Source organism: Monodon monoceros, unplaced genomic scaffold, assembly GCF_005190385.1.
Source record: "Monodon monoceros isolate NGI ecotype Baffin Bay Population unplaced genomic scaffold, NGI_Narwhal_1 Super_Scaffold_1, whole genome shotgun sequence".
NCBI classification, from domain to species: domain Eukaryota; kingdom Metazoa; phylum Chordata; class Mammalia; order Artiodactyla; family Monodontidae; genus Monodon; species Monodon monoceros.
Genome location: NW_021703765.1, coordinates 37,252,488 through 37,268,725, shown reverse-complemented (window position 1 = coordinate 37,268,725; position 16,238 = coordinate 37,252,488). Strand labels below are relative to the sequence as shown.

The following is a 16,238-nucleotide window of genomic DNA, read 5'->3' as shown; positions in this document are numbered from 1 at the left end:
AAGTAGTTAATTTCTTCCATTTGGTGGTGGTTTTTAGCATCTGAAAAACTCAGGAAATATGCATGAGATACTATTATCTGGGTACTTCAGAGAGGAGACACAGCAGAGGATATGTGGAACGGGTCAGTCCCAGGAAGGCCCCATAGGGTCCTGCTTGGTTACACTTCTGGCTATAATGAACTAGCTTGTAGCAGACCAATACTTCTACCCAGAACACTCAGATAAGGTAGACAAAGGACAAGAAACATGTCTTTGAAGGCACTAGAGAGTTGCCAGGCAGCAGGACTTGGGAAGCCAAGATCCCAGAGTGGAGGGAGACTTACGGAGGTCATACTCAATGAGTCTGACATTCTTAGTTCTTTTCACCTTGGTGCGTATACCAGTTCATCAATGGCAGGTGCAGAGACTACGAAGGTAAGCAGAAAGTGACTGTGAGGAGGCTGAGAAGTTAAGCAAAGCTACTCTCAGTTTCATAGTGCTGGGGAGAAAAAAACAGAGATCAGAGCTCACCAAGATAGATGGATCCCAATAAACACTCCATGCATTCAGTTAGGACCCCCTAAAGATTACACCCTAGAAGTCAGTGTTAACTGAAAACAGGCCAGGCATACAAAGACTGAAACCTAGTTTTGAGTGAGCTCAGTCATTAATTGGATTAAGGTGATCTACAGTTTGTCAGAAGCTAAAGGAAAATCCTCTCTGCAAGGAAGCTATTACCCAGAGCCTTGAAATTTTTTCTCGTAAACAATGATTGTATTCAATAAAATGTGCCTGGCATATCCAGAGACATGACCAAGGATTGGGGGAAGCCATAGAAATATCTGTAGGTGATCCAGATACTAGAGTTACCAGATATAATCTCCAAAACCGTTATGAGAAATACATTCAACGAAAGAGGCAAGATGGAGAATTTAAACAAAACAAAACAGGGATGGATATATATATATATATATATATATATATATATATATATATATATATAAAATTAAAGAAGCAAATGGAAATGTAGAAATGAAAAATACAAAAAATTAAGAATGGAGTAGGTGGGTTCACTCTGAAGATTAGACACAGAGGAAGAGAAAATTAATGATGTGGAATGTAGGTCAGTAGAAGATATTAAGATATATGGAGAGCAAAAAAAATGGAAAATGCAGAAAAGAGCATGATAGGCATATGGGTCATGGTCTAAAACATATGTATTGGAGCCCTAGAATGGGAGAAAAAGGAGAATGGGCAGAAGCAATATTTGAAGAGATAATGGCCAAGATTTTCTAAAATTAACAAATGACATCAGCCACAAGTTCAAGAAGTGCTATAAACCCCAGGCAGGATAAATACAGGTAAACCACACATAAGCATTTCATAGTAAAACTGATGGAAATTAAAGACAAAATATTAAATGAAGCCTGAGAAAAATAGATTATCTTCAAAAGAACAACAGTAATACTGGCAGCTGATGTTTCAACTGAAATGATGTAGGCTAGAAGACAGTGGAGTTACAGTTCGTGAGTATAGGCATACATCATTTTTTTGCACTTCATCTTATTGTACTTCACAGATACTGTGTTGTTGGGTTTTTAAAAACATTTATTTATTTTCCTCATTTTTCTTGGCTGTGTTGGGTCTAAGTTGTGGCACACGGGAGCTTTGTTGAGGCATGAGGGATCTTTTCCTTACGGCACGGTCTGCTTGGGTTTCTCTCTAGTTGCGGCATGCAGGCTTCTCTTCAGTTGTGGCGTGTGGGTTTTCTCTCTCTAGTTGTGGCGCGCAGGCTCCAGGGCATGTGGGCTCTGTAGTTTGCAGTACATGGGCTTTCTCGTTGAGCTCAGTAGTTGTGGCGCATTGGCTTAGTTGCCCTGTGGCATGTGGGATCTTAGTTCCCCAACCAGGGATCGAACCTGCGTCCCCTGCATTGGAAGGGGGATTCTTTACCACTGGACCACCGGGGAAGTCCCGATACTGTGTTGTTTTTTTTTTACAAATTGAAGGTTTGTGACAACCTTGCATTGTCCCATGATGGTGAGTATTTTTTTAGCAATAAAGTATTTTTTAAATAAGGTGTGTACATTTTTTTTCAGACATAATACTATTGCACACTTAGACTACAGTATAGTATAAACATAAGTTTTACATGCACTGAGAAACCAAAAAATTCATATGACTTACTTTATTGCAATATTCACTTTATTGTAGTGGTCTGGAACCTAACCTGCAATGTCTCCAAGGTATGCCTGTACTCCAAGCAAATAACTGCTAATTTAGAATTCTGTATCCTTCAAAAATATCCTTTAAAGTAAAGGGGATATGATACCGAAAGCACAAACAACGAAGGGAAAAATAGATAAATTGTACTTCATCAAAATTAAAAGCTTTTGTGCTTCAAAGGACACCACTGAGAAAGTGAAAAGACAGCTCATAGCTTGGGAGAATATTTTTGCAAGTCATATAACCAATAAAGGACTTGTATCTGCAATATGTAAGGGATTCTTACAACTCAACAACAAAATGACAAATCACCCAATTTAAAAACGGACACAGAATTTATGTAGCAGTTTCTCCACAGAAGATACAGAAATGACCAATAAATATATGAAGAGATGCTCACAATCATTAGCCATCAGGTAAATGCAAACTGAAACCATGAAATACCAACTCAAATTTATTAAGATGGCTATAATAAAAAACAAAGAAACAAGCACTGGTGAAGTTTTGGAGAAATTGGAACCCTCATGTATTGCTGGTGGGAATGTAAAATGGTGCAGCCTCTTTGGAAAACAGTCTGGCAGTTCCTTAAAATATTAAATATAGAGGTCATGTGACCCAGCAGTTCTTCTCCTAGGTACATACCCAAGAGAAATGAAAATATATGTCTATGTAAAAACTTGTACACAAATGTTCATAGTAGTATTCTTCATAATAGCCCCAAAGTGGAAACAACCCAATGTCTCTCAGCTGATAAATGGATAAATCAAATGTGGTATATCCATGTAATGGAATATTATTTAGCAATAAAGGGAATGAAGTACTGATAAATGCTATAGTATGGAAGAACCTTGACAACATCATACTAATTGAAATAAGCTAGTCACAAAAGACTATTATGTGATTCCATTTATATAAAATGTTTTGAATAGGCAAATCTATAGAGACAGAGAATAGATTAGTGCTTTCTAGGTATAGAGGGGGTGTGTTTGTGGGAATGAGGAGTTACTACCAATGGGTACATGGTTTCTTTTTGGGGTGGTGGAGATGTTCTAAAATTTATTGTGGTGATGGATGGGCAACTCTGAATATATAAGCTAGGGAATTGTACAGTCTAAATGGGTGAATTATATGGTGTGTGAATTATATCTCAAAAAAGCTGTTACAAAAAAAAAGGACGTGAAACAAACATGTTTCTAGAAAATAGGAACTGAGAAAATTTGTTGCCAATGCACTCTCGCTAAAGAAATACTAAAGACAGTTCTTCAGGCAGAAGGAAATTATCACAGAAGCACAGAAACACAGGAAGGAATGAAGTACAGAGACCAAAGTAAATATGTGTGTAAATTTAAATGAATATTGACTGCCAAAACAATACTATGTCATAGGGTCCAGAATACACTTCTCAATATGTCAAAAGGTATAGGCCATATTAAAGGGGTCTATTGCCCTTACCTTTTCTGGGAAGTGATAACATTCATTCGTAGTAGGTTCTGCTGAGTCAGGAAGCCATGTGATTATCTCAAGGGTGAATTACTGAAAGAATTAATAAAAGAATATGTACTAGGAATAAATAGAATAACATAAAGAAATAGAAAGGAAATATGGAATAATAAAGAATAGCAGATTAAACCAAAAGATGCCAAGAAAGGAGAAAAAAGGAAATTAGAATGGAGGTCAAATGTAGGTCAAATATTGAACATGTAGATTTGAACCCAAACAATAGCAATCACTTTAGAGTTAACAGACTTCATTAAATACTTCTATTAAAAAACTAAGATTGTCAAGATTGGATAAAAAAACTATATTCTAATTACAAGAGATACATCTTAAATATATGGGTACCAGATATTATAAGTAAAAAACTGGAAGAAGATAAGCCATGCAGCTCTAACCCAGTGGTGTGGTCATACTAGTAACAGATGACATAACCTTTAAGGCAAGAAACATTACTAGAGATAAGAAGAAATCCTGTGGTGCTAAAAGAGTAGGAAATTATATTTTCAATAAGAAGTATAAATCAATCAGTCAATCAAATATTGACAGAATTAAAAGGAAAAATAGAAAAATGTAGAGTTGTAGTGGGAGATTAATATACTTTTCTATAGAATAAGCAGATTAAGAGCAATACGGATAGAGGAGATTTGAGAATCTCACTTAACAAACACTGCAGCTGTTGAGTACACTTCCTTGGCATTTACTGGGCCATAAAATAAGTTTCAAGAAATTTCAGGTTCCTACTGTATAGCACAGGGAACTGTATTCAGTATCCTGTGCTAAACCAAAATGGAAAAGACTATGAGAAGAATATATATATATATATATATATATATATATATATATATGTATAGCTGAGTCACTTTGCTATACAGCAGAAAGTAAACACAACACTGTAAATCAACTATACTTCAAGAAAATTACAAAAAGAAATTTTAAAGGATTGAAATCATGCAGAGTATATTTTCTGGCCATAGTGAAATTAAGCTAGAAATCAACATTAAAAAAGATGCTAGAAAATTCCTAAATATTTGGAAATTATGTAATACACTTCTAAATAACCCATGGGTCAAAGAAGAAATCCCAGTGGAATTTAGAAAATATTTTGGACTGAAGATAATGAAAATATGACATATCAGATCTTGTGGTCTGTAGGTAAACCTTACTTAGATGAAAATTATAGTCTTAAATGCACATGACTGAAAGGAAGAAAGACTGAAAACCTTATGATTTTATACAGTAGAAGAAACCAGCATACTAAACACAAAGAATGTGGAAGGAAAGAAATAGCAAAGATAACAGAAACTAATGAGATAGAAAGCAAACTTAATAAACCTACCTAGGGAGACAAAAGACCTGTATGCAGAAAACTATAAGACACTGATGAAAGAAATTAAAGATGATACAAATAGATGGAGAGATATACCATGTTCTTGGATTGGAAGAATCAACAGTGTGAAAATGACTCTACTACCCAAAGCAATCTACAGATTCAATGCAATCCCTATCAAACTACCACTGGCATTTTTCACAGAAGTAGAACAAAAAATTTCACAATTTGTATGGAAACACAAAATACCCCGAATAGCCAAAAGCAATCTTGAGAACGAAAAACGGAGCTGGAGGAATCAGGCTCCCTGACTTCAGACTATACTACAAAGCTAAAGTAATCAAGACAGTATGGTACTGGCACAAAAACAGAAAGATAGATCAATGGAACAGGATAGAAAGCCCAGAGATAAACCCACACACAAATGGTCACCTTATCTTTGATAAAGGAGGCAGGAATGTACAGTGGAGAAAGGACAGCCTCTTCAATAAGTGGTGCTGGGAAAACTGGACAGGTACAGATACTCCCTAACACCATAGACAAAAATAAGCTCAAAATGGATTAAAGACCAAATGTAAGGCCAGAAACTATCAAACTCTTAGAGGAAAACATAGGCAGAACACTCTATGACATAAATCACAGCAAGATCCTTTTTGACCCACCTCCTAGAGAAATGGAAATAAAAACAAAAATAAACAAATGGGACCTAATGAAAGTTCAAAGCTTTTGCACAGCAAAGGAAACCATAAACAAGACCAAAAGACAACCTGCAGAATGGGAGAAAATATTTGCAAATGAAGCAACTGACAAGGGATTAATCTCCAAAATTTACAAGCAGCTTATGCAGCTCAATAACAAAAAAACAAACAACCCAATCCAAAAATGGGCAGAAGACCTAAATAGACATTTCTCCAAAGAAGATATACCGATTGCCAACAAACACATGAAAGAATGCTCAACATCATTAATCATTAGAGAAATGCAAATCAAAACTACAATGAGATATCATCTCACACCAGTCAGAATGGCCATCATCAAAAAATCTAGAAACAATAAATGCTGGAGAGGGTGTGGAGAAAAGGGAACACTCTTGCACTGCTGGTGGGAATGTGAATTGGTACAGCCACTATGGAGAACAGTATGGAGGTTCCTTAAAAAACTACAAATAGAACTACCATATGACCCAGCAATCCCACTATTGGGCATATACCCTGAGAAAACCATAATTCAAAAAGAGTCATGTACCAAAATGTTCATTGCAGCTCTATTTACAATAGCCAGGAGATGGAAACAACCTAAGTGTCCATCATCGGATGAATGGATAAAGAAGATGTGGCACATATATACAATGGAATATTACGCAGCCATAAAAGGAAACGAAATTGAGTTATTTGTAGTGAGGTGGATGGACCTAGAGCCTGTCATACAGAGTGAAGTAAGTCAGAAAGAGAAAGACAAATACCGTATGCTAACACATATATGGAATTTAAGAAAAAAATATGTTATGAAGAACCTAGGGGTAAGACAGGAATAAAGACACAGACCTACTAGAGAATGGACTTGAGGATATGGGGAGGGGGAAGGGTAAGCTGTGACAAAGCGAGAGAGAGGCATGGGCATATATACACTACCAAACGTAAGGTAGATAGCTAGTGGGAAGCAGCCGCATAGCACAGGGAGATCAGCTCGGTGCTTTGTGACCACCTGGATGGGTGGGTTAGGGAGGGTAGGAGGGAGGGAGATGCAAGAGGGAGGAGTTATGGGAACATATGTATATGTATAACTGATTCACTTTGTTATAAAGCAGAAACTAAGACACCATTGTAAAGCAATTATACTCCTATAAAGATGTTAAAAAAAAAGTTGGTTCTTTGAAAAGACTGATCAGTGAATAAAGGACCTCTATTAGAGAAAAAAAAGGGAAAGCACGAATTTCCACTCTTAGGAATGAAAAAGGGGGCACCACTGCAGATCCTCAAGCCACAAAAAGTTAGCTGCTGTCTTTTGGTTCACCAGTGCACTTGTGGGACTTCAACCGCCATGTTTTTATTCATGCCCAAACCCACAACTCTATTTCTCTATTCAACACCTCCGCTTGTTATAGACATAACATCTTAAAAACAAAAATCCCAATTTTATCCTATCTCACTGCCGCCAACAACTTTTTCTGTGTTTCCCATGTTGGTAAATGGTAACACCATTTATTAATTTGCTGAATCAAGGCACTCTCAAGCAAGGATGCCTCCACATCTTATCAATCACCAAGTAAGTCATTCTGACTTTTCCTTCTTCCCTTCCCCTCTTTCCCTGTATTACCCCTCTCTCTTCTTTTCTCTCCATTTCCACTGATTCCACTATTGTCCAAGACACCTTCAAATCGCCCCCCCCCCCCCCTTCTTGCAGTGGCCTCTTCATTTGTCTTCCCCCTTCTATCCTCATACTGCAAAGCTGATCCTGCATGCATCTGTTTACAACCAATTTCACGACTTCTCGTTGCCTTAGAATCAAGTCTAAAATCTGCTGTGGCCAGGAAGACTCCCTCTCCGGAGCCCTTGGCCTGCCTTCTTTTAGTATCGCAACTACTCATACTCCTTCTGTGTCAGGGCTTTTATATCCATCATACTTCAGCTCCCTGATCCCTGCACTCCTTCCCCAGTGAAAATAAGAACAAATAGCAAAGGTGACTAAAAATAAGAACAGAAATAGCAAAGGTGACTAACTCCTTGCCCTTATTTCCCTGTTTGGTGGTTGGTCCTATCCACAGCCCTGAAGCCTGGTCTGTCATGCTAGGACATAGCACAGTGCCTGGCACAGAGAAGGTGGACAGGAAAGCATTATTCATTTGAATGAGTGAATGATAACAGATTAATGATAACACTGAAACTTGGTGCTGACACTGTTTTTCAACTTGACTGAAAAGAAACAGGAAATGGAAAAAGGTACGTGTAAACGCAAGTAAATATAGTCCAGCCTTTTCAAGAGAGAAATTTAATGCATTTTTGGTTATTTATTTAATGATAGAAAGGCCCTTTAAAATAATCCAAATATTTCCCAGATTATCACACCCACTCAGTTTAAGGTCTTAATGGGAGGAAACTTGCCTTTTGTTTTTCTTGTAGAATTTGGCAGAGGTCCTTGCCTTTGGTTGGTGAGCTGTGCGATTTTGTTGACTTAAATAGAAGTGTGGGGCTTGATTTGGAAACTGCCTAAATCAATTTCAGGACATTGCTTCTCTCACTGAGGTTGCTGGCCATAAACAACATAACTTGTTAAAGGTTCCTGAGGAAGTAAAATCCAACCGCTTTCAAAGTAAATACATTCATATTTTTTCATAACCCATATATGCTAGATCTTCAAAAATATCCTTGTACTTGACCCTAAAACATTTATTAAGTACCATGATATATTCGTTGTTCCGAAGAGGCTAAATGGGCCCCTAGAGATTTAGAAGTTTAAATATAATTTGTTGAGGTTAGCCAACAGGACCGATTTCTTCTGATATCATGTGAGTCAGTTTCATTTGGTCTTTTTCATAAGAAAACTGACCAAGTGTTACTTTTATTTTTAAAATATGTAAAATCACACCTTTGTAAGAAACTGTTCACTTTTTATTTTGAAGTGTGTTAATACATATGAAGGGGATGAATGTGGGTGGTGTGTATAGTTTGAAGGATGACGAAATGAGCACCATGTCCTCACTGCCCGTCTTAGGAAATGGCAGAGGGCATCCCCGGCGTGTGTGCCCTCCACCTTGTCCCTTGGCAGTGGCACTTATGGGATATGGGGCAACCGAAGCCCACAAAACCTTGAATGGCTGAGCCAGGGTTTTATGAAGGTTTTATTAAGAATTGTGAAAGGGACATGCGGCCCTGCTTGTTGGAAAGCTCTCTTTCCTGACTCATTTTGCTTGTCAGCTAAGTCCAGTCTGTAGTCCTGCTGCCTTTAGAAGGAACCACCAAGTTGAGGGAAGCCATAAGCTACATGACTGCCTGGCGACCAGAGCACGATTGGAGGAGGATATGGTGTAGCTCTCTTAGAACTGACCGTCTGACGCGCTCATGGCCTGTGTGCTGCTCTGCGAGTGGGATGAGCCTGGATTGGGGGCACTCAGGGTGCCCACAGTGAACCCGGCCCTGGAGCAAGATGGGGCCCACAGCAGGGCTTCACTTCTGAGCCAGGAGCGGGGCCAGTGCGGGCCCTGCACTTGCAGGTGCTATTTTGAAAGTCTTCGTACTTTTTAACCTTTGAATGTGCATTTTGTATGATGGGACAATGGAACATGCTCCGAGGGCTTAGAGCCACAACTCATGCAGGGTTTCACCTGCTGCTGCCTCCTTGCGTCCACGGGAGGGCTTTGCCGCTGGCTGCTCCCCAGCTCCCTGGGGCTCCAGGCCTTTCTACCCAGCAACTGCTGCTGGCCTCTGTCCCTGGTGGGGCTTGGGCTCTGGCCGGGGCAGAGCCAGGCACGTATGCTCTGTGGCGTCTGAGGGCTGGGCATGGTGCTGGCATTCCTGCCCCGAGCTGGCAGTGTCATAGTGTGTTCAGCGGCACCTTGGTGGGTGAGCGTCTCACCCACCGCTGATCCAGGTACGGAGCACTTTGAGTGTGAAATTGCAACCCCTGGGGGGCCGCCTGTCTGCTGTGGGTGGAGGAGGCAGGCTCAGGGGAAGTGGAGATTGACTTCAAGCAACAACCATGAAAAGTGGCCCACAAATCTGTGGGTCTGCTGGGCAGTTCTGCTTTGGGCCAGTTTGGCTCTTAACTGCTGGCTCCCTCCTGTGTCTGTCATCAGCTGGTGGCTCATCTGGAGGCTTGGTGACCCAGACTGGCCTCACTCAGCGGGTGGCAGTTGGCAGGCTGTTGGCAGGGGCAGCGGGAGCGACCAGGTACCCTGAAGGCTGGCTAACCCAGGCTTCTTCGTGTGGTGACAGAGTTCCAAGAGCAACAGGAGAGCCCGGCCCTAGTGAGAAAGTGCCTCTCAAGTCTCTGCTGTGTCACATTTGCTACCATGTTGGCCAGAGCTAGACACGGGCTGGCCCAGATTCCAGGAGCAGAGAAAGAATCCACCTCTTGATGGAGGGAGCTGCAAAAATTACATGCAAGGGATGTGGATGGAGGGATGGGAGGAACCCATGAAATGACATAAGCAAATGGCATTTATTTTAGGTTTTTTCATTTAAAAATCAGCATATATTTTCCCACTTCTGAACTCTTACTAAAATGAGCTTAACGGATAGACCTCATGTATATTTATGGAACAGTTCCGTGCAAATCTATTTCAGAGTTCCACAGAACTTTATTGCCTAGACTAAGGATTATTCTAGACCTGCTGCCAAACCCAGATAATCATTAAACCACCCAGAAACATGCCACTTCACCAGATTAAGGAAAGAAAGGAATGTATAAGTTGAGGCGTGACATCAGCCTTGTTTCAGATATTGTTCCTCCCCAGGATGGTGAGTCTGCCATTTCCTTTTGAATGCACTGTCTTTGTAGGAACTGTCAGGAAAACGAGTGACCTTGTGCAGGCTGTCTGCCAGGAGTAGAGGGCTCTTTCCATGTCCCCAGAGATCGAGGGCCCGTTTAATGGTTTGTTTTGACCCGGAGGAGTGGCACAAAATATTAAAGTATTTGGAAGGGTCCCTCATGTGGCTCTGTGACTGACCTCTTCCCCAGCACCCTGTCCTCCCCCCCTGCCCCCCGTCCCCCCGATTCCTGGCTACAGGTTCAGGGCCTGCAACCTGGTCCTCCAGCCACACCACTCTCACTGCCCCTCACCTACCCTAACCGCTCTCCTGTGATCGTCCTGCCATGTTATCTTCCGCAGGACTTGTGGCTTTGTCTTATGTCCTGAAGTGCCTGGCAGTGTCCTGGCCACCGAACCCAGGGCCAAGAAAGGAGTGCAGGGGACGTGCTCCCAGGGTATGAGGGTTGACACGAAAATCACTGGAGTCAGGAAATTCCAGGGCCCTTAAGTCATTCGGCAAGACATTTGACATGAAAGGCCCAGGGAGGGGATCAGGTTGCCTCCGTGTCAGTAGGAATTGAGGTTCCTGTCAGGAACTGGTCTGGCAGGGAGGTGTCTGAGTCCTTCACTCTGTAGGCAGAGTCTGGACAGTTCTGTCCAAACCTTTCTAGTAAACAGATTGGAATGAACCGCCACTCGCTGTCTGTTCACATTGTTGTTGCATTCTTTCATAACTGTTACTTAGTTGTCCCTGACAAGATTGAAGACTGCACTTGGCGTGTACCTATCAATTTGTTTCTAACAATGATACCTAAAGCCGAACCCCAAAGTGCTGAGGGAATTTTACTCTTTGTGTGTCAGTCCAGCCAAATAGCCCTGTATTCCTACTCTTTGGCTCATGTGATGGTTTAAATATTAATCGTGTGTGTCTGGGGTGTAATGATGGCAGGGCTCATGTTTTGGAACGGAGCGGGCAGTGTGTGTTTGTTTGTTTGGTGTCTTTACGGGCTGCCTGTGTTGCTGGGACCCCTTCGTGCCCACATGCCCCGGCTCGCTAAGGGGGTCAGTATCTGACCTTGCCCCCTTCCTATAGGCATACTTGAGGATCCCCCCACACCTCCTGAGGGGTTAAAAGGCACAGAGTCATCGTTTCTCTTTTAGTTGAAGGACTTGTACAAATTGCCCAACTGTTAATTAGGGAGGTAGGGTTGTGACACCTGGCTTAGGAAGTCAAGGGAGCCTTTCTCCTGGCAGGGGGATGGGGCCGTTTTATGGAGGATGCTTGGGTCTCAGGAGGCTGTGGCTGCTAATTATAGCAGAAGGAATATAACTGAGGATGAACTTTCACACATTTTGACCGTTGGCTTAAATGACTTTTTATTCTCTTGTGTTCTATTGGTGTGTCATACTTTCTTGACAAAATGATCTTTGAGGGAAGGAAGCGTCTATGTGTTCCTTGGTGCCCAGCCCGGGCCTGACATATAATTTTGTTAAAATTGAACTATGGAAGTGGCGTAGTTAATGATGCCCCGGCTGTGAGGAGAGGGGTGATGAGAACAGGCAGTTCTGCTAAGTTTTGGGGATTCTGTGGTCAGCAGGCTAGGGACACGGTAGGGCTTCCTGCTGTGATTTGGGGCCACCGGTGGCATGTGGAGGCAGATGCTTGGCGCGCCAGGGTGAGCGGTGAGGCAAACCAGATATTCGCCCCAGAGGCTGGGGATCAAATCAGAAGCTATGGGTGGAGATGGTGTGGAAAATAAACACGGCTGCCAGTAAGGATGGGGCTGTACCTGCTGGCCCCAGTGATCCACCTCTGCCCCAACTGAGGAGAAGAGCGTAGGGCTGGGGGGTGGTGAGGGCTGAAAGCCCGGGACAGGGTCGCTCAGGCTTCCGTCTGCTCCCTGCTAGTCTCCCCTTGAGGCGCCTCAAGCTCATGACCCAGGAGGGCCAGAAGCAGCGTGTGCTGGGACTGGCCTGGGTGGCTCGAAAGGGCTGATCAATAAATCTCAGGAATTTTGTTCAATATAGCCATTATTAAAAGTTAAATTATCCTGCATAAATGTATAACGAATAAAAGATACATTAGAAACAAAGGTAAAGGAGGTATATGGATATGTATAGCTGATTCATTTTGTTTTAAAGCACAAGCTAGCACACCATTGTAAAGCAATTATACTCCAATAAAGATGTTAAAAAACCCCCAGATATTTATAAAAATAAACAATTAAAAATTAAAAAACCCAAAAAACAGATATTTATAAAAATAAACAGTTAAAAAAAGAAACAAAGGTAAAAAATATTCAAATATATGTACATATATATGTATAACTGAATCACTTTGCTCTACACCTAAGCTAACACAACATTGTAAATCAGCTGTACTTCAATAAAAAAAAATACTCAAAACATGTCACTGCCTAATTATTTCATTACATTTTTCTGCTACCTATGCTTGGGAGGTTACTTACATCTCCTGGATCTGTATGATAAAAATACTATACGCTGGTGAGCTGCTGTGTAACTTTTTTTAGCTCCACGCTCAGTGACTTCACGGTGGTAGCTTGAAACGGGCCATGGTGGAATATATATACCACATACACATGCACATCCTGCCTCTCTACACCACAGCAGTACTTCCTCTTGGACTCGGTTCTCTCTGTCTGGCCTGAGTGTGGACCACAGCCTCAGAATGCCTTCGACCCCCTAGTGGGGAAGCAGAAACATTTTATCCAAAAGCTTCTTTCTTTGGACTTTCTTTGGACTCACACATTTCCAGGGATGGAGACAAAAGAAACTGTTATGGCTTAAAGGGCTTTCATTATCCCCATCTGCTAGTCTGTTGATTATATGTGGGATTAAAAATGAGCAAAAGTGTTGATACTATCAACAGAACGGACCATGTAAGCTTTATTAGTCGAAAATGTCAATAGGAGTTAAAAGCAAGAATGAGCTGCAGTGATTACAGCTCTACTTACACATGGTCCAGTGTACATGGTAACGGGTTCCGTTTCCAGTGGAATTTTCCACCTAGCAATGATAAAAGTCTGATTTCAGGCCGCAGGAGACCCTTAGCCCAGGAGACGCCTTCTGTAGGAAATCCTTCCTGTCTGCTGCTTCCGCAGGCAGGGAAGCCAGCTCCCCTGTGTGTTGCCCCCAAACCCTGGGCACACCTCTCGTACCACAGCACAGTGAGTTTGGCCAGTTTGGTCTCTGCTTTCTCAGATTGGATGATCCATCTGTAAAATGCCAGTCAGGAATGCTGGCCCTCACCAGCACGCCTTTAATAGTTTGTTATTAGAGAAATAAAACAAGTGAATCAAATAGGATTAACCCCTTCAAGTGATTTAACTATTTCTTACAAATAATAAAGAACAAATTCCTTTCATTCTGTTGAGGATAACCAGAAACACGGAACTGCGGGGCTTCTGCAAGAATTAGCAGCTTGTTATAGATGCTGATTCTGGACAAGTTGACAGTCTGCGTTTCTCTTGTTGAGGATAATAAGCAAAGCTTTTCTATCAAAGGAGACTAATTCCTTGTTTGAAATCTCACTTACACCAGGAGGATTATCAGGCCTTTACCTAGATGTTTTGAAGTGGCCACGTATTTGCCTCCACTTTTCCTCAATCTCCTGGCATTTTGGAATAAGAGCCTTAACTCACCCAAGTGGATGAATAATCGGAGCCGTCCTTACAGCCTGAGAAACGAAGCATGAAGTTATACACTTGGATTTCCTCATAATGTTAATCTTTGATAAAATTACTTTCCTGTAGTTTTAAGTGTATTGGTTTTTCTAAATGTCATGTAATGCCACAAAGGCTCACGTCTTGCTCTTGTCACTGTCCAGGATGGGTCAGTGGAGGCTAGGCAGCAGAATGCTCTCTTCCATGCAGTGATTCAGGAACCTGAGCTGTTTCTCTCCAGGGTCTGTCGGTTTCCAGACTTGGGAGTCTTCTCTGGCTCCTCTGCATCTAGCCACAGGCACGAGAAGAAAGGTGGATGGTTCTGCAGGGGTGTTATGGCCAGGCTGGTTGGGACCTTTCTTTCCTTTCACTGATATTCCAGTGGTCAGCACTCAGTTACATGGTAGTAGCCCAACTACAGGCCTGGGATATGTGGTCTCTGTTCCCAGGGGGAAAAGGGAATGGGGTTGGTAAATACGTGGCGTTACCTTGGCCACACCAGAACACTCAGATGACATAAGTTGTGTTTTGAAAGCATATTTTCAAGTCCTTAGAAGGTCTCTGGCCATAGAGAAGATGCAGAGCATAGTGGTCAGGAGCATGACCTGGACTGAAATCACCTATATCCAAATCCCAGCTCCACCATTTATCAGATGTGACATTGGGCAGGTAACTTAGTCTCTCTCTGTGCCTCAGTTTCCTCATTGTAAAATGGGGATAACAAAAGAAGTGAAGCGTTTGTGTGAGAATCAAATGATGTAACATATGTAAAGTGCTTAGAATTATGAATGGGATGTAATTAACAATATGTAAGATTTGTTAAATAAGTTTTCAAAAAATGAGGCTAGTAACAAAGAGACCTAAGGTCCTCTTTGGTGTGTTGTAATTTGGATATATTGTCATTCAGATGGATAATGTTTCTTTTTGTTCAATTGTAAAAATGTTTATTGAGCGACTATTAATTATAATGGCCCAGGTATGACCATAGACTCTGAATAAGTAGGCTTCTCGCTGAGTCAAAGGAAACAGCATGTTTTCTCCACCAGATTTGCCTTTTAAACTCTGTGTCTCTCAATCAGTGGTCCCATTGGCATCTTGGTTTCCACTCCCCAAATCCATGGCTCCCCCTGGGCCCCTCAGAGTGGAAAGTGGCGTTAGCCCAGTGCCTGGTACTTCTCTCCCCTGTCCACATATTGGGCGCCCTGTCAATATCACTCCCTTAGTAGGTGCCATTTCTGTCTACCTGTTTTGCGGTTTGCTTCCAATCTATTTGTACGAACATGCTACTTCTTCCAGTTAGGATCCAAATTTCAGAATAATGCTGGATTTTAAAAAACACATGAGGGCAACCTGATGTGATTTCCCTGTACAGATCCCCATCCCAGGAGCAGGCTGGGCATAACAGACTCTTTCTCTTGCAGCTAGATGACTGCACACTGCAGCTCTCCCACAACGGCACCTACCTGGACTTGGAGGCCACCCTGGCCGAGCAACGGGACGAGTTAGAAGGCTTCCAGGATGACACTGGGTAAGAGCGACAACTGTCCCTCCTAGCTGGTCCCAACTTTCCACGAGATGGGGGTTCATTGAGGCCTTAAAAGATCTTGGAGAAACCACCATAGCTTTGACCTTGTCTTCACTCACAGTCACACAGAAAGAAGGGAGGTGCAAGTGATTCACCAGTAGTAACTGCAGACCCTTTTGAATTTGAGTAGCTCTTCTTGATAAGGCTACTCAGGAGTAGGAAAATTTCTGGTGTGGTTTAATTAAGCACATGGTATTTAATAGTCTGATTTTTTTTTTTAAACCAAATATACTTAAATTAGTACTTTCCAGATTTTAGTGGATTGACAGCTGTTTTATATATTGTTTTTAACGATCAATTACTGGATATTAAGTTTTCTTGGCAGATGCCTCTGCAGATCATTTTATACTGTATCATCTTTTGAACTCACTACTGTGGAGAAAATAATTCTTAATTATGTTAATTAACATCAAGTTACTTTTAGCTTACATATAGGATTGCTTAATATTTCTGATTGCTGTGAGTCTGAATAAA

General features: G+C 41.7%; 1 protein-coding gene across 3 annotated transcripts in view; it reads left to right on the top strand.

Moving 5' to 3' along the window:
• FHOD3 (formin homology 2 domain containing 3) overlaps positions 1-16,238 on the top strand; it is a 497,516-nt gene that overhangs the window by 44,602 nt on the left and 436,676 nt on the right. For all 3 annotated transcript variants that reach the window (XM_029219969.1, XM_029219976.1, XM_029219995.1), the window contains exon 2: positions 15,601-15,707. In XM_029219969.1, coding sequence (XP_029075802.1) covers positions 15,601-15,707 — 107 coding nt within the window. The remainder of the gene's footprint in view (positions 1-15,600; positions 15,708-16,238) is intronic.